This window comes from Numenius arquata, chromosome 13 (assembly GCF_964106895.1).
Source record: "Numenius arquata chromosome 13, bNumArq3.hap1.1, whole genome shotgun sequence".
NCBI classification, from domain to species: domain Eukaryota; kingdom Metazoa; phylum Chordata; class Aves; order Charadriiformes; family Scolopacidae; genus Numenius; species Numenius arquata.
The window spans coordinates 5,197,091-5,216,551 of NC_133588.1; the positions used below are offsets into that span (position 1 = coordinate 5,197,091).

At 42.7% G+C, this 19,461-nt stretch overlaps 1 protein-coding gene across 1 annotated transcript in view; it reads right to left on the reverse strand.

Moving 5' to 3' along the window:
- Positions 1–17,007, reverse strand: part of NKD1 (NKD inhibitor of WNT signaling pathway 1) — a 109,499-nt gene extending 92,492 nt beyond the window's left edge. The window contains exons 1-3 of the mRNA XM_074158120.1: positions 16,983–17,007; positions 16,809–16,841; positions 16,384–16,544 (exon numbers count right to left, since the gene is read on the reverse strand). Of these exons, the coding sequence (XP_074014221.1) occupies positions 16,384–16,544; positions 16,809–16,841; positions 16,983–17,007 (219 nt within the window). The remainder of the gene's footprint in view (positions 1–16,383; positions 16,545–16,808; positions 16,842–16,982) is intronic.
- Between the last annotated feature and the right edge of the window lie 2,454 nt (positions 17,008–19,461).

Below are 19,461 nucleotides of genomic sequence, written 5' to 3' on the forward strand. Positions count from 1 at the left end.
ACAGGCTGGGATGTGTCTGGCTGCAAACACACAGCTATAGGGGTGTGCTCACTGCTGCCAAGCGTAACAGGACAATAAGTGCTTCTTCAGCACCACGTATTTAACTGTTCTCTTTATTATTTAAAAGAACAAATGGCATTCGCCGCAGAGAAACAGTGACCACAAGTAAAAAGCTTGGGAGTATCCATCACCGACTGTCACTCACCATTTCTAAACATGACCATGGGTGATACATCACTGCCAGCACCACAAGGAGGAGGGAAGAGGTGTTAATTAACCTGTAAACCTGCTCCACTTTGTGCTCCAGATAGTACAAAGGCTCACCAGAATAGGAGGCATAGTTCACCCTCATTATAAGGCTCTCCATTACAAAGCCAATACAAACAAAAAGCCTACCTCTTTGACTCACCACTCCACTCCAGTGCATTGTAAACATTTTGACATGCATTTCACTCATGTACAAACTCTGCTGCTCTGAAGAATAACCTTCAAGAGAGGGTAACTTCATTATTCAAGCAAACACCAGAAAGAAGATCATCTCCCTGCAAAGCCTCAAGTCTAGCTGGTGCAGCAGAGCTCATCTTCAGTTGAATTTTTAACTCAAGTTTTCCTTCACCCTTTAGATACGTCTGTGCAGTCCATTTCATGTAGGAACAGGGGTAAAAGTCTGGCATTCTCCTCATCCTATATTATTTACCTATTGTGATTTATACATACGCCATCCATACACTCTATCCCTATGTTCCTACTAACATTACACTGAATTTATACACGACTATAAGCAAGGTACTGCAATGAGCCAGAAGCCTGTGTCACTTTTGTGTCCCTTATGGAGACAAAGACCCCACTTTGGGACAACAACTTGAATGCACATGTCCTTGGACAAGCCTCCACAAGGAGTGAAGATTCAGCTCATACACTAAATACACGTTCCTTGCACCTAAAACATGTCCCTTGCACCACCTTCTAACTTCTGCAAATTCTCATTCAGCTACGCAGGAAGTAAAATGTTTTTTTCTCCATATGTAAAACTGCTTTGATTGATACAAACTTTTTAAATTAGACGTCTTGGGCCACTGGACTGTGATGAGAGCTGGAGAGTTCAGAAAGGCCCCTTTCCAAAAGGATTTCAGGAAGATGACTGTAAAGCAAAAGAAGAAACAATATACGTGGGGTGGGTTTTTTGCCAATGGGGATTATATAAACTCCAAGGGGAATTCAAACATTCTTCTTCATTCTTATTTTCTTACTTTGCTCAGGAAAGTAGGTAATAAATACCTGGTTTATTCATAAAAACATAGCAATGAATTAAGTGTACAGCTGGCATTGCAGTTCTTCATGAACTTTAAATACTTCTCTGACTGCCTCAACAGCTTAGGTAGGTAAAAGGATAAAACCTACCCTCACTTCCCTGATGGGGAAATGGGAAAAAGTGGATAAAGCTGGTAGTTTCAAAGAGAAGACAAACGAGACTAAATGAGTGACGAGCGCTTAGCCGTCTTGGGTCTCTGTGAAGATTAACAATTGAGCAACTTGGGGAAGGATATACAGGTAAAGCTAGGCTATAGATTAGAATACATAGCTCCTGTACCTCTTGCTAAAACCATAAATTCAGAGACCAGGTAGCTCCACAGCAATGCCTATCTAACTGACCACCCACATCAAACACCTCTCAACTTCACACCCAAGCCCACAGACCAGTCTTCTAATCTCAGACGACTTCAAAGCCTACCTACCTTGTGATTCAGAGTGCTTAAGAAAGCCGCATTTAACCTATTACCCTTCAGTACAACAGGGCTGACACCCTACCCATAAAATCCCACCCACTAAGTAGAGACCCAAGGGGTTACACTGGCCAGCCCAGTGAGCAAGGGCATACCCCGTTATCAGAGAGGCGAGGACTGCACGGAAAGCCTGTGTCTGAACCCCTGAGAGCTTTGACTTAGTTCTCCCACATATACCTGTATATAAAGTATGGTACAGAATGACAGAATCTTAGTGGTTGGAAGGGACCTTTGAGATCATCGAGTCCAACCACATTAAAAAAAAAAACAACACACAAACAAACAAACAGCACCAGTTGTTAACGGATATATCTAAGAAGTGCTGCGCTAGAACGTGCAGCTTCCAACAGACAAGAGAACTACTAGTAATAACTATCACAAAACATAACAAAACACAAACATAAATTATTTTATGATTGAAGCCAAAAGGATTAAGGGCACAGCCCAGATATCCCATCTGTACTGCCTATGCTTCTGATGCGCCCATTTCACCCCATCCCCTTAACAACCAAGTCGATGATTTTGTTACACATACGCGTGTGAATCCTACGTTCGTTTCTTTGACCATATCCCCAATGCCAGATGAACCCTAATTTTGCACTTTGCATCCTTTAAGAAGCCTGTCAACATTAGCTGAAGAAACACTCCATCCTCTGCCTATTTGCTTTTTTCAGGCCCCCTTTCAGAGGAAAGGTCTGGCCTTTCTACCTACGATCTAACCAGCCCCCTCTTGGCTTCCTTCTTAAGAGCGCATTTTTACCCAGTCTGAGAGGACTGGATTTTGCTCATTCCTGTTGGATGTATTTATTGTGAGACAGGATCAGATGAGATTGAAGGCCCAGGAAGCCCCATGCTGTGTACCTTGCATAAAATGTACTTTCCCTTACACTAGAAAAAGGCTTACATGACATATAGTTTTTATAAATATGTATCTATGAAATTTTGAAAGTAGGCAAAAAACATTATAATATCATAAGGCGGCAAGGAATACAAAAGAAGAAAAAAAACCACAGTGAATAGAATCCTTTTTTTTTATAAAAAAAACCCACCAACCCTGTGCTTAACACAAACTCCTTCATGAATTCTCTTTATACTTGCAGCGACACGAATTCACCATTCTGCTGACACTGTTGCTGACGCTACTGAAAAAGTCACCCAAGAAGGCTCATTTTAAAATAAAATTTTTTACAAGGAGAGGAAATGGGGATTTGTAACAGAATATTTCCTTTTACTTAATCACAGCATCATTACTGTGATGGCATAAAGTCCACTTGGACTTCTTAATAGATTTAATGATAAAGACATAACTTTTCTAGGCTAACTGCCACAAAGACATCCAATTAAGAGGGAAAAATCTTAAATTATAGTTACCCAAAAAATCCCCCCCTTGAAATTATTTAATACTAACAAACAAGATTCCTGCAGTAACTTGGTGTTTCTAATATTGCTATTAATTTTTAACACTACCTTCAGATTCTATTCACTCAACTCACTGAGGAATTCTTAAGTATTTACAGGCATCAGTGAAACAGGGAACCTCTTCAGCTCTTTGCCCTTATAATCATGATAATCATATAAACTTTCAACTTCCATACAGAAGATATTTTTAAAATGAAGAGTGCATTTCCCAGAATAATGATGCTCTAATACCAAACAGCAGCTCAGTTATTTTGTGTTAAGAAACCAAAGCCCTTCTTACACAATTTCAAAGCAGCAGCTGTGACTTTGAAACTAGGAATTCATCCTGGCCACCTGCTTTAAAACTAGCCAAAATAAACGTGGTGGAATGGCTCCTGTCGATAACCATGGGATGGCGGGGTAGCACAGGTTGTTTGCCGGTAGGGCTTTAGGTCCTAGAGATCACTGAACTTCTCCAGGATCTCGTCTGGAAGAGGACCTTGGGCTCAAGCTGCAATCCAAAAGCTGGATTAAGTGCTAGGTTGCGGTGCTGTTACTCACGAGGAGCAAAACTTCATTGCACAGTTGAGATATACTGTCCCCGGCACGCCATTCACAGTAGGATCTTCTATTCCCACAGCAGATGACCCTTTTCAATCACTCCGCAAGCAGGATTATGCTCTGGCTTGGAAGGTATGGTTTTCTTTGAAGAAAGGGTTTGTTTTGCTGTTGGTTTGGGTTTTTTAATATACTCAAAACCATCCATAATAGTAATAACAGTAAACGAAAAATGATGACTTTAAAATCTCAAACTAGCCCACTTTTTCTAGCCTTAAAGAATGCACAAACATGGTAAAAACCAGTGCCCGCCAGTGCAACTTAGTGGAACATGAGATCTTCCCAGATCCACAGCCATAGCTGATGTAGCACAGTGCACTTCAGGAGGTATTTCAGGGCCTAATCCTGCTCTCGGCAGAGTTAATGGACTTCAACAGTAAAAGAATTTGGCCCACAAAGGCTCGGTCACTTCTAGTTCTCAGCAGTAAAAAGAAAGCATATTTTGCATTAACCTGAATATAATCCCCTTCAGAAAACTATACTACAAAGTGCTACAGAAGAAAAAGAAACCTTTACTATTTAAAAACATACAAACACGTTCCTCAAAGTTTATTTTGATATAACATTGCTAAGGGGGGTGGGGGAGCATCGTTAAAAAAAAAATAAAAATAAAAATCAGGTCACTGCTCTGTTCTTTCAACAGCTTTCTGCTCCTTTTTGCCTTGCTTTCCGCCCTCGCACACCCCCTTCAGACAAAGTAACCTACTGTGACACGAGCAGTGCCAAGGTGGAAATACGCTCCTCTCCTTGCTGCCAGCAAAGGACCCACACCTTCATCTTCAAGGAAAACCCTCTGGACGGTGCAACTCAAAAGGCTGCTGCAAGTTTCTCTCTTCCTTTTTTACTTTTTTTTTTTTCCCTCCTTTTCCTATAAATTACTCCTCCTTTTGATGTCTATTCTTGCTCTTAAAAAAAAAAAAATAAAAAATACACACCATCAGGTTAAGATGAAAAGTGCCCACACGACAAGTTTGTGTTTACAAGCTTAAGAGCAAGTTTCACTTGAACGCAGGTCAATGCCGCTTTAAGAAAACATCACATACCCCCCCCACCCCCCCAAAAAAAAAAAAAAAAAAAAAAAAATCACACATGGTTAGAACACATCAGGAGCAGAGAGGAATTGTGGACTCAGTCTGTGAGGCACCGAGCCAGGCTGAGAAGCCCTTTGAAGTTAGAAAAACATCCTCTGGTCAGAGCACATTTGTGAAACCGTGGGACAGGCGCTTTAAACAACATTCGCTGGGAGATCACCTGCGGTGTGCCAGTGGATTGGCGCCTGGGTAACCTCAACAACCTAACCCTTTATATTCCACAAAGATCACTCATTCCGAAAGCTGCCCTGTCAATAGCACACAGTCAAAAAAAAAAAAAAAAAAAAAAAAACAAACCCGCGTGGCAAAACCTGTACCGCTTTTCACCCTCTGTACAACCCACTCAGGCAGTTTCAACAGGCACGGGCGGTTTGGGTAAAAAGCCTGCTGTAAGCAGGACCAGGGCAGAAGAAATGGCACTTTACCCGGCCAAAGCAGCGCCGAGAGGGAAGGCAGGCGTCACCCTGCAAGAAGAGCCACTGCAAACCAGCGCTGCACAGAAATTACAATATAGTTTGGCGTGCAGCCGGGTGTGACACCATGTACTCACTGCCGGTCACCATCGTCACGAGAAGAAAGATTCACGGCTGCGGATGGGTAAGTCCAGGTAACACACGCTTCCCCCCCCCCCCTTATTTACAGACAGATGAAACCGATCATCAGAAGGCCATTTACAGCCGAGTTACTTCCCTCCGCCCAGTTCTGCCGCCAGCTATTAGCACCCAGCCCAGTGGCACCAGTAAACTGCGCCAACACAACTTAAAGCCAAATCCGACTCCTGACCTGGGATGCGCCTCAGACTGGTACATCTCTCCAAAAAGAGCCTCTGCACGTATTTCTAGCTGAAGGCAGAACTGGTTATCCGTTCCCGACAACGCTGGATATTGGGAATGATATGCACCAGCAGCAGATTTTGAGTAGACCCCGTGTTTATGGAGAGAGTGGAAGGAGGAAGCCTCACCCTGCCTCTGGATAGGGCTCCTGCTGATGGCAGGAGACGCTCCGACTGTACAGCGGGCCAGGGCTCTTTCCTTGCTTCAAACATACCCCTAAAGGCACGACATCAGCATTTTTTTCTTGTCTTCTGTACTTGACAAGCTTCCTTAATTTTCCCCAGCGGTGGTGAAATTCTCCTTTTTTGAGGAGAGCAGGGCTGCTGCCATTGCCATCAGAAAGCCACAGAAGGAGGGTGAGGTTACTGTCCCAGAGATAACAAGGGACCCTCAGCCTTTTTTGCTGCTCCCACAGGACATTACCCATTGTCTGCTACTCATTTGCTGGCAAACCCAGGGGGCTGCCCACTGCGCTGTCTTCGGTTTCCGTCTTGCCAACGTGGGGAAAATCAGAGGTGGCCTTAGATTAAGGGTCAATTGTTTTAGCAGAGGTTTGTTCTGTGTTTAAACAGCACATGTACGTTCACTGACTCAGCACAGGCAGCATCTCCAGTCTAGCCAGTCCCTCCTGGAGAACAGCAAGCGTCCAAGGACACGGAGCTCCTTCAACATGCCTTACTTTTGACTTTCATCACACAGTTCTCATGAAAATTGATTTAATTCATTTTTTTTTTCCTAAATTGCATTTAAAAAAAAAAAAAAAAAAAAAGAAATCAAACAGCACATCTGGAAAAAAGTGCCATCATGAAGTTGATGACCAAATTCCAGGGAAGCCTATCCAGCATCAATGACTACAACAATTCCTTTCCAAATGCTGGGGCTTTTTCTTTTTTTTTTTTCTTCTTTCTTTTCTGTTACACATCACCATGTTTTAATCCAGGAGTGCCTGCTTTTCAGAGAAAAGCCCTGTACAATAGCTTAGGCAGGAAGAGATCTCATTTACTTCTTTATGCTGTGCATTAGTCCAGAGTTAGAGATTTTGTGTGTTTCCTACTGGTCATAAATAAACGATTAAAAACAGCCTTAGAGTAGAAGAAAAAATTGAAAAAAAAAAAAGAGAATGAGACTGTGCTGTAATACTTTAACAAACCAACCTAATTAGATAAAAACACCTTCAAACAATAAAAATGTGGTATTTTAATGGGTATTAGGCTATTCCCACAGCTCTGCTTTCCTCAAAACATGCTTTTTAAACCCTATCCGCAGAATTACATTGCTAATTACAAGTGGGAATTGAAGTGGCAGCACAACTGGGAAAAACTTTTGTGAACCTGTCATAAAATGATCAGATAAACTGCATCTTCAGGATGCCATTCCACCAGCAACGTAGCTGCTAGACAGAAAGACTATTAGTCTCACCACTTGAACCTTCCCTCGTCTTCCACTGATGTGGCAGAGAACCCAATACAAACCCACTGAAAGCACTGAGAAGCTTCCCCTCTATTACAGCGGGGCTTTCACATCAAAACCTAACAGAGAGAAATACTGCAGAATTTTTCAACAAGATAAAGCCAGACTTACCTAACTGCACTGAGCTGGTTTAAAAGTATACCTTTAAAAGCAATTTATTTATGGTATTCTGAAAAACTCCTTTTACATACACATCCACATCAGGAACAAGACCTTGCACATAAGCTTTGGATAAATAAAAATAGCTTTAACTGAGATAACCTATGAAGTTTATCCTCAAAATAAAATTAAATATTCGGGATGGCTAAATGAGGCACAGTTTTTCCATGGGAAAAATATCAAAGTATTATTTATTTTTCTGTAAGTACTTGTTTTGAAAAGCCTTTCCTCCCCACCTGGGCTTCGGCTAAAAGCCACAATCTACATTTAAACAGTGTGTACGCTTCAGAAAACTATCAACCATCTTTTTCTAAAGCAGAAGCATATGAAATTATTTGATCCACTTTTCATATAGAAAGTCTAGGGCTGACCATAAAGAAATAGGCAGGCTCCCAGTATAAACTTACCAGGATTACATCAAAGACCTTCCTCTAGGATCAGACGATTGATTTCTTCAATGCTTTTTAGAATTTCTTCCAGGATATTTTGGGTTATTGCCTTAGACCTTTGCTCAGCTGGAATGACAGATATTCTGTTTGCTAGACTATGATGTTCTCTCTTTATAGGGGAATGAGTGTCTGTAGTTTATACACACGTACGCTATGTGAACAGTGGGAGACTTGGAAAGTTCACAAGCAAAATTATTATTTATTGTTTCAAAAAAAAAAAAAAAAAGAGTAGTTTATTACAGAAACACTGATACAGGCTTAACCGCAGCATCTTACGCAATACAGAGACTGCTTGTTATTCTGTGAGCTCAGGACTGGGGCACTCTATGCTCAGAGAAAATTCCCGCTCCCCCAAACAGGCATTTGTTCTTTATATACATTTAACGCATAAGGCTTAGCTTTACAGCTACTACCTTCTTTACCTAACTCTCTTGAAACTAACCATCCTGGAATTACAAAAGATTTTTAAGATAGGACAAGAAGCAGCTTAGTCCTTACCTACCGCTATCAAATCTTTGGGGAATCAGACAGCAAGCTCTCTCTAAGGGCAATGCGACACGCTACCCACCATTCTCCTTCCTCCCCCAAGACAAATCTGTCACCTCCGAACCACTCATCATTCGCATCAGAGTATGGATCAAAAGATCCGAGGCTGCTCCCAAATCCCATTTCTCCTGCAAGACAGTACTTTGTTCTGTCACTTCCCTACTGAGTCTATCCCCTTATTTTATGCCTCACAGCATGTGTGGCTGCACCCCAAGATCAAACACCCATGCATGATTTTCTTTCACAGATCTTGAATCACAATGTTATACTTTAATAGGAACCTCAATATACTTAATCCCTTTAAAGCTGCCACAGTAATGCCCCCAAATGCATTAAATTCCACCCTAATCGCAAAACACAAAGTATTTCTCTCGATGGACAGTGCACAGACTGTTCTGACCACATGCCAATCCATCTCGGAGCTACAGCAACACACACTGCCTGCATTTGTTAGTTTGAAGCCCAAGGATACAACGGCTGAAAATTCCAAGCACTTTAAAAAGTTCTGTGCTGCAAATTTTACTCAAAACATAGCTGATCCCCTCCCATACTTTAAGGGAGGATCTCACATTCTCAAGGGATTCAAATCCAAATCCATTACAACCGAAAGCAAGACTGGTAGATGCCACTTTTCAAGGAATAAGCAAAACACCCTTTCACACTCAGCTCAATGAGTTTCAGAGTTCCACAGAGTTTCCAGATCGAGAAGGGTTGTTGGAGAAAATTATCAAACTCGGAGCTTTTACAAAAGGCAGAAAAACTGCTTGCCTGGTAAGTCTTGTGAACAAGAATTGCAGTTTATTAACAGCAGCTTCAGGTTCAAGGCACAACTCCTTCTCACGTACATTTGGCAGGGACCTTGGTTTGAGCCACGGAACCACGAGGTCTTCCGCTGCCCCCACCAAGGGCTTAGTGTGGCAGGATCTATTATGTGTATTTTTACTGGGCTCTTCTTGGCCATTGAGGAGCTTCTGAGGCACTGACGGTGTTTTAGTCTCCTGTGGCCACAGTCTGGTCTTTTGAGGAGCAAAAGGATTTACGCCACCAGAAGTTTTACAGACTAAAACAATAGGATCGTTTATTGCCCTATAACATACAATAGGCCACACCACACAAACGAAATCAGTGGTACTCAGTTTCCCAGCTGGTATAGGACCTCCCAGCAAGAGACTGCATCCTTCCCTTCCTCAAACATTTATATTCTGTATGACTAGACCAGAAGTATTTCTCACATATGACGGGCACGTATCAGGCCACGTGCAACACACACATATAGGTGTTAAGGAATCTGGCTGAACATTTAACTTGCAGATATAAGCCTGTCTGAAAGCCAGCTCCCATGGACAAGCCAAGGGACCGGTCCTTGTTAAACAGTGGACACGACAGCAGTCTATTTGCAAGTCACTAACTATCCAAGACTTTCCAATTCAAAAAAGAATGTCTCGCACGTTCACAAGTGTCATCTCCGCTCTGCAAATCACAAGATGAAAATATGCGCCATATTGCTCTGATGGCAATAAACCCAGAAGTTTAAAAAAAAAAAAAAAAAAAAAGCAAATGCACCGTATGGCTGGACCCCTTGCAGAGAGACCAGGGCAGCAAGAGTTGAACCTACACAAGTCATTTCCCCTCTCTCATAGATTACGCAGTAGTAAAAGTATCTGCGCCAGCACAGCCCTTTCACCACAGCTAACACCACTGGCGTTCCACCACTGCAAGACAAATGTCACGAGATATTCCAACACAAACACTCTTTGCTGGCTCCGAAATCAGACACAATGAAGATTTTGCATTTGGAACTTGGTTAATAATTCTTGAATGGAATACAGTCCAACTCAGTCTCCCATAGCTGTAGTTACTCTGTAGGAGTAAATACAAGCTTAGTTTTGCTGCCAATGTTGGCAGATATGACTAAATAAATTCACAGAGAAAGTCTATTTGACCATTTCTCCACAGTAATTTTTTTGAACTAAAACTATACCTCATTTTCCATGTAAAGATATCTATAAATATCACATAGTCTGAAAACTCCCGAGTATTCAGAGTAACTAGCGTATTAACTAGAAAAGTGGTTTAGTTACAAAAAAAATACTTCAAGTATTTTGTACATTTCAACATCTACTATTTACTTTCCAAGCAGGTTTTGATGCTGACATTCACGAAGCAAAATCCATCCACAAGGATTTCTATAAAGGCCAACATCTGCAGCACACAGAGCAATGTTCCATTTTGATTTAAATATCATCACCGAACAATTATTTCCCCAACTTTGGAAAAAACTCTTACAAAGTTTCAATACTCAAGAGACTTCTCTTTCCTCTCTTCATAACCCAATTCAAAAGAAACTATAAAAGTTAACCAAGATCTTCTTCTGAAGGGTGCCTACAAATAGCCACTTACCGAGCTCCTCCTGGGTCTTATTACAGATCTCACAAAACCTACAGAAAATCCTTCTGTTAATGAATGCTGCTGTAAAGAACATTCCCATATGTCGACAATCATGTGCTACAAATTTCCCATTTTTGTTATAACCAAAGTCTTAGTGTAAGTCTGGACTACATTATTTACATTTAAGTCATTAAAGAATATAACATACTGTTGTTACTTTTCATCCGAATTTTCAGACGAAAACGTACTCCATCACCAAGGCCTTCTCATTCAGAAGAATTAAGGTTTCATAAGCCAGGGGTGACTACCAGTAGCCCCAGAGACATAGCTTGTATCACTTAGATGCTTCCTTCTTACTAAGATCAACCTAAGCAACTCCACTTTAAAGGGGGGTGGGAGAAAGAGGGTTGTTAGAGATCAAAAAAAGTTACTTTAACGAGATTGTTTGCAGAAACTTCACGGGCCATTCAGCTTTCCAATCAACATGCCAAATTAAAAGTGTACCACATTAAATCTGAAACACCTATAAAACAAGCCCTGATGAAATACAGACTGTCTTCCATCCACCTCCTCCATATGGCTCCAGCAAAGTCAACTTTTAATTTCATAACACAAAATATTTAATTTATGCTTTTCTTCATATGTCAATTTAACCTCCGGCACATAGCTTTGAAACCATGTAAGGATGCCTAACACTTTCCATATGGCAACTGAATTGTGGCTTTTAATTGCACCAACTGGTATCATTCAAGGATAATTCCCCTGGAATCCAGCTTTCTGCTACAGTATTGGCCAATTCACTAATCTCATCACCATGGCACTAATACTTTCAGAGACTCTTTGATTGTTAATATTCATATTATAATTTTCCCAACCAGAGCTGTCAAGATATACTATGTGCACCACTAATTAAATTATCTTGGTTTGTTGGCACCAAATTTCAACACTAAATAAGATTCTGCTTCTCTCTCTTTCAATGCAAAGTTTGGCAATTTTATTTCCAATGCCACACACAATATTTTGTGTATCAAAACCTTTTTTAGTCATACCAATATCTAGCACTGCTGTGCCTGTTGTTTCTTTTAATCCTTAGGGACAATACAAATCATTATGTATACGATACTGACGTTAATGTACTTGAAAATATTTCAGTTTAAAAGATTATTTCAAGTAGTCCCACAAGATAGCACCCAGGAAATTTTAACTGCTCTTGTCACCATATCAGTACGAAGGCAGTCTTGCAAATGTCATTCTACCCATGAGATGACCCCAAAGTAGCGCTACAATTAAATCTTCCACTTCAACAGCCTTTAAGCCATAGTAGATACGTACCACTAAAAAAAAAGAAGTCTCTTTTCTGTTTATTACTTTCATTTTGGATGAATGACCTACCCAGCTGTGTCTTCCATAAGGCTATGTATTTTTATATGTGCACATACACATGCTATTTAACAGTGGGGGACTGGGAAGGGCTTTTTTTTTTTTTTTTTTTAATTTAAGAAAGATCACGCTAGAGGAGCAGTGAAGTTGACACTGGCGTAGTCTCCTCTCAGCCATGCAAGGAATGTCCATTAATGTCACTGGCAGTTACAGGCACAGAACAAATGGAGAACAAGCCCCACCTCTGAAGCAGTGATGTGCCTCAGCATTTCATACTGTATTATTCCCAGACCAGATACTCAACTCTAATTAGTATCAATTAGGGTTGAACATGAGGATCACTAGCACCAAAGAGCCCAGCAGAAGTGGTAAGCTAAAGTCTTTTCTATTTTACCTAAAATGATCACTTACAACTGGGCTCACTGAGAGCTGGTTTGAAATTTAATTAAAAATATGAGATTTTTTTTCCAATCCCAAGCACAGATCTCAATGAGACGGCGCAAGAAACTGGTAACATTTCTTATGGCTTTGAAGATAAAAGTAAATTGAACTAAGCAAATGTCATATTTAATATTTTCCCCTCTAGCATAGAGCTACTTACTTCTCAGTTAAATAAATAAATACATGAATATTTGCAAACAATGCTGATCTCCAAAAACAGTCTGTAAAAGTAAACATACTGAATAAATTTAAACTTAAGAATTATACAGGATAATCCACAATGTCAGAAAACCTTTCTGGGCACAAGTTAACTCATTCTTAAAGCAGCAAAACAAATGTATTGACTTGCTTGAACAGATTTACAGCCCCAGTGGTTTCAATTAGCTTTGAAACTAGAAGATGACTCTGGACCTCATACTTTTCATGGATGCAACAGAATTCCTTTTTTCTTTATTTCTACATGATGTGGAAAGCTGGAGCCCAGCCCTCGGCCTCCACAGTAATTAAAACATTTAGAGCAGAGCAGCCCCTGCTGGGCAGGTGGGATGGTTTAATGAGATCAGGGCTCTTAGCCCACAACAGAAAAGTTGTGTACACACCAGAAGGGCATATTGCAGATACAGGGCCCTTCCCCTGGCTCACCCCTTCACCATCAATTTACTACAAGATCCTTCACAGATGACTGATGCATTTGGCAATAGCTGGACACTAATTACTGTCCTTCCAGTGAATTGGAGGGGGAAAGACACAGGCGGATAGGAGAAGACACAGACGACACATCAGCTGAGGGACATCTGCTCTAACCAAGAGAGCCTCAAAACTTCAGTTCAGGAAAAGAAAAGGTGTTGTATTCTTGAACCCTCCTTGTGTCAAACGCCCCTTGAGTGAACTGACGTAAAGTCCTCCCCTCCACAACTATTGTAAATTCAATCATTCTAGAGAGGAGGACAAATGAAATTTTATTGCTTTCCTGTATTAGTCACTCATTCCTCTTGTAAAACGCTACATGAATCCCCCTCAACTTCAGTCTCGTCTCTCCTGGATGACTAACTTCAGCAAAACAATTCAGTTCTTGAGGAAAACAGCCTTCCAGCTACAACCAAGACAGAAATTTTGGCTTACATAGAGCAATGTAAATCAAATTTCACTGTCGTGTTCAAGTTCTAATCAAAATGATTCAAAGCTTTGAAGTTTCAGACACGGAAGCAACTGAGAGCTCCCCTCTCCCATCAACAGGTCTTTGGAAGTACACTGGATTTCACCAAACAGGGCCCTACGCACTAATGAAACCCCCATCAACAAAACTCTGGTTAATTTTCCTAGGAGGAAAAATATTTCTAGGACCCTTTGGTTTCTAAAAGTCAACTGGACGTTTCTCTGAATGCAGATATTTTCATCAGTGTTTGATCTAACTCTTTCTGCCGTAAGTCATAAGCGCAGCAATTAGGACCTATTTCAGGGGAAAAAAAACCACCCATGTTTTAACGGGAAGCCAAAGTTTCAGCTGTGACACAGTAAAACCACACCATCCCACAGAGCCTTGTAAGCTAAGTGAATCGTTTAGGAGGAATTTTGGAGTAGTAAGGAGAAGAGCCCTTGGCTGACTGAAGTGCAACAGTACTACATTATTGTGGAATACACAACTGTCCCACACAATCCCACCTGAGTAACCATTAGTAGAAGTGACCAGTATGTCTGTATCTTGAGGTGGATGAAGAGCCAAGAGTTTGGGCTACAATTCGCTTTGTATCTCGGTATAAATATACAAGAGATCAAAGAGATCTCAGAAGAGAAACAGTCATGCAATCTCAGTTATGGAGTCAATAGCTACGACTCCATAATCCTTGTCACAAAGACTGTACATATGGCACATCTGGTTCCAATGTAGGATTAGAAATGCATCCTTCCATATTACCAAAAGTTCATATTTTAAAGGAACTTTAATGTAGCTGTCACAGTGTGCCTGTGACAGGATGACAATTAAACTAAAATCAATTAGCAGGCTATATATGCATACAGATAGCACCAAATATATCAGGCAATAAATTGCCAATATTTTCAAACATTCAGAAACAGCTCTATCAGGGTGACAGTAAAAAGCCTCATGGGAACAGTGCGTTTAAACGTACTTAAACCCATTTACAGTTTTATAATGTACTAAAACTGTAGAGTAATTTTTAGTTAATGGCTTGCTAATTGCCAAGCTATCATAAGGAGGACACCTTGAGTAAGAGGAGAAAGACTGTTCTACTGTCATTCCAGCTGAGCAGACCCCATGGAACTGAAAACTGAAGAGCTTTGTAAACAGCAAAATATCTTTGACAAAAGATTTTTTTTCTTCTTTTCAGAAAGCAAACCGTCTTTGTGGAAGAAAACATATTTCACAAAGCTAAAGTCACAGTTTTTGACCTTTAACTCTTATATTTTAAACCTATGTTTAGTTTGGCGAGTTGAGCTTCTTTCCTACAAAATATATATGTGAAAGAACATATCTAAAAAGATATTTAGATATCTAAAAGATAAAAAAGATAAAAGATATCTAAATATCTAAAACTCACAAAAATTGCGATAACGAAAGTAATTAAAAGCACATGTTTTTACTCTTTGCATCTGTATCATACATGTATGTACCATTATTAATGAGAACTTCTTTCTTTGGACACATTGTCTCCAAGTAAAGCACAATAAAAATCACTTCAACCAACCATACCTGCAAGTTGAAGACGAAGCGATTTGTGCTGATCAATTACAAACACTTCCATCAGTATCCTACCCCCTTTGCCTTACTTCTAGTGACTCCCAAACAATTTATCCTCCTCTAAATGTAACACTGCTGCACTTGCAAGTTAATTTTTCCTGACACATGAGAAGTCCAGCCCTTTACAATAAAACTGGTGGCTAACAAAGCAAAGAGCCTGCAGGAGGCTTGGTGGCCCTGCTCTGCCTGTGCTTTCAGAGCCACATTCCTCGCTGGGAAGCACAGATTCCAATCTCCCCATCTCTCAGGTTACTTTTCCACTGATGAAGCTTCCAGGGCTTGATCCAAAGCTCAGGGAAGTCAATGGGAGTCTTTCAGTAAACATCAATAAGCCCTGGATCATACCCTGAAACACTATGGGGACCATATCTAAGAACTGTTAAGTTTGTTTACCTCCCATCATGCCTTTTTGTCTAAAGAGACAACATTAAAAAAAAAAAAACAACACAAAGGTAACTTAAACATTTCCTCCATCCCAGCTTTAGGGGGGGGGGGGGGGGGGGAAGTCTGGAAGAAAGAGAAAGGGTGGAAAGCGACCAACCAGTGTGGTAACAGCCAGGATAAGTGACACGTGCAGTAACTTTGATGAAGAAAGTCAGCCCTGCATTATTAGCTAAGAGCAAATAAATAACAATACACTCTTAGGGGACTTCTCCTTTCCTGAATTCCTCTGCCAAAATGTCACAGACAAACTCGTGCACCAGTCAGGGTTCACAAACTCGCACACACTGGCAGGGTGCTGGGTTTTCCCCAAAGATTCTCTGTTTGTTCCTGTTTGTGAAGGGGTTTGTTCCAATCGTACTGCCCAGACACTAGCGGGCAGGTCCCCTTACTCCTCTGGCTTTTGTACCAGCACCAAGTTTGCTCTGCAGCTCCTAACTTCATCAAAGGACTGAAGAAAACCACCCACGGGGCAGCCCCTTGGAGCAGCATTAGGGCAAAGAAAAACCCTTCCTTTGCACAACCGACCCTTGGGAGGGAGAGAGGGATGTAGAAAGAGCTTTTGGTTTTCCCTATTTCAAAAAGAAGGGGCGGGGGAGGGTGGGGGCAGCGAGGAAGCTGACATACCCTGCTGGCGCTGGAGAGCCTGCAAACAGCCCGGTGCTGGCAGCCTTGCTGGAGTCCTGAGCTGCTGCCTCCGCTGCTGCTGCCCCCGGAGTATTTCTGCTTCACCATCCAGTCCTCCAGCCCTCTGCGAGCCAGAGAGGCGTTCACCGCGAAACTATCACCTAGAAAAGAGGAGACAATGCCGCCGCTGAGCCGCCCGCAGAGCCCGCCCGGCCCCCGCGGCCATCCCCGCTGCCTCCCGGCCCCGGCTGGCCGCGGATCCGCGGGGCGGAGGGGGGGCGTCGGGAACGGGACCGGGACCGGGACAGGCAGGCAGCGGGCAAACCGCGGCGGAAAGTTGAGGGGAGAGGGCAGGGGGGACGGGGGCAGCCACCCGGAGCGGGGGAAGGCGTGCAAAGTTGCTAGCAGTAAGGAGCCATCCCTACCTTCTGGACTTTCTCGGGGTTTACAAACGGCAGCTAGGCAGATCCGGAGGAAAGTGTGTAGGGGAAATAATAAAGGAAGATCATTAGACACCAGTATAAAAATCACAGCAACAAACCGAGTAAAACCCGAATAAGGGGAAGGGGCGAAGGAAGTAGCAAGTGAAAGGAACTAACCATGTTTCGAGTGAAGTTTCCCCATCTCTCTGCATTGATCTGCAATTACGATTCATTTGACTGTTTTCAGTAGGGTCAGGTTCGCTCGTTGTTATTTTTTGTAGATCTATAAAATCCCAGCGCGTTTAGAAATCCATGTGCTCCCGCTTCTCCCTGCTAACGCACAAGCGAGATGGAATCTCAGTTCCTCTCCTGCAGCACGGTCCGGCGTCCCCCTTCTCCGCTCCAGCCTTCCTCCTCTCTCCTCTCTTTCCCAAAGACAGAGGCGGTTACAAAAGACCTTACTTCACCCACCGGGGAACATGATTGACACCTCATTGAGATTAGACCACTTGCAGGCAGCCTCCGCCTTCCCATTGGGCCGCGGCGGCAGATGAAAGGGGCGAGTGAGCCTTTTGGAGGCTCCAAAAAAGAAAAAAAAAAAAAAAAAAAAAAAAGGAAAGAAAGAAAAAAAAAAAAAAAGAAAAAAAAAAAAGGAGCAGCCAAGGCGCGTTTCACTTCCAGCCGGGCACGGGCGGCGGGGCCGGCCCCGCTCCGCTCCCCGCGCAGCCCCGGGCAGACAATGCGCCGCGCTGCCCCCCGCCGCCCCGGCCCCGGCCCCCGCCTTGCCCGCCCGCGGAGCCCCGCGCTGCCGCCGGCTCCTGGCCCCGGGCTGCTGCCGCCACCGGCAGCCCCTGTCCCGCCCGGCCCTGCCCGGCCCGGCGGGGGGCTCCCGGGGCCGCCCCCGCCCTCCGCGGGCTGCGGGGTGCCGATCTCCGCGCCCGCGTAGCCCGCGGGGGGCTTGCCCCCTCGATTGGCGGAAAAGCAGCTTTTCCACGTGGGCCGAAGGGTCTCCCTCCCATCCGCCACCCTTCAGGGATGGGAGAAGGGCTCCGGACACCCTGCCCGCCTTTTGTGGGGTTCGCAGAGCGCCTGCCATCACCCCGGGTACTCGGATGCGGTGAGGAAGCGCTCCCGAACCCCTCGATGTCCCTACTTCGCAGCCTCCCGGGCGGCGGAGGAAGGCGGCACGTCTGGAAAAGCAGTTGTTGTATTGACTTAGTCCCGCAAACTGTTCCACGGGCATCCCTGTGCACACACAAGTGACCCTACCGAAGTCACTGCTCATGCCAACATGCAGTTTTCAGGGTCAGATCCAGAACCCCTTCTCAGAGGTTCAAAATGTTGACAGTCTCTACCAGCTTTTTAAAATTATTATTATTAATTATTACTTGAGCGGATGAGAATTAAAGAGAATGTCCCCCTTCTTCTCCAGTTTATGAATGGCATATTTTTTACATATAGAATAAACTAAAAGGAAACTTGCTGTTTCATGAAGACAATTCTCACAGTCATTAAAAAATTTGTTTCCTTCCTCTGGCTGGTCATTATTTTTCTGTTTATGAAAATCACATCTCCCTTGAGATCCTTGTAGTTCAACTAGGAGAGATAAAAGGGAGCGCGGAGTAGATTCAGAACAAGAAAAAAACGAAGGCTTCTGAGAATTTCACTCAAGAAACTACTAGTTAAACTATGTAGGGATTGACCCAGATGGGCCTGGTCCAAAAACTTCAAGGCCACATCTGTGCTTTCAAATCCATACGTTTCAAGCACAAGGAGGAAGGAGTTAGACTTGGGAGCTCATCTGAAAAAAAAAAAGATTCAAAGCATATGTAGTAACACTTCTGCAGGGAATTGGGATGGGGAGAGGAGGGTCAGGCTTGGAGCTCATTTTTAGAAGGAATTCCAAAGCACATGGATGTGGTGAAGGTCTGGTATGAAACGACTGCACAAGCACAGCCAGTGGAAAGCCATTAAATGAACCATTTAAAGCCAAATTGTTCTTTGGATGACTGCAAAGTCATTTCTCACATTATTTGAACTATTTATCTGTCTAGCAAAGAAAACACTTGAGTTGTGAAACGCAGCTATTGCAACAGCATCAATTGCTTGTCAAATAGCTAATAACATGCATCTTTTGTGAATCTCTTTTTTATGTATTTTAATAATTTATTTGGCCCATTTTTTATGTTGTGTATTTAAAGTGACACATTTGTTCCTTTGAAGATTGCCTCTTGTTTTGGGGAGGAGAAAGAGGGGAAGAAAGTGGTTTAGATGAAGCAGACTCCTTGGGGCATGAGCCTCACCTAGACTGTGAAAACTTGTAAAAACTCTCTGATGCATATTAAGAAATTTGAAATTGAAAGACCAATTTTATTTTCTCCTCGGCTTGGCATACACTCAGGTACCCTTTTTGAACTTCAGCAGCAAATGTTTTATAATGGGCTACCGCTTTATTTTCATTGTTAACGAGAAATAGAGAACACCTTAGTGGAAGTGCTCCCCCCCCCCCCCCCCCAACGGTATGGATTTATTCATCTGTTTTGTGAAATGGTGCCCCCATCGTTCAGCTCTCGGGCACAAAACGAGGCCTTAGAAATGTCACGAGTTCAGCAGGTCTGAGCAAGAGACTGGGGGAAGAAGCCCTCGCTTTCACAGC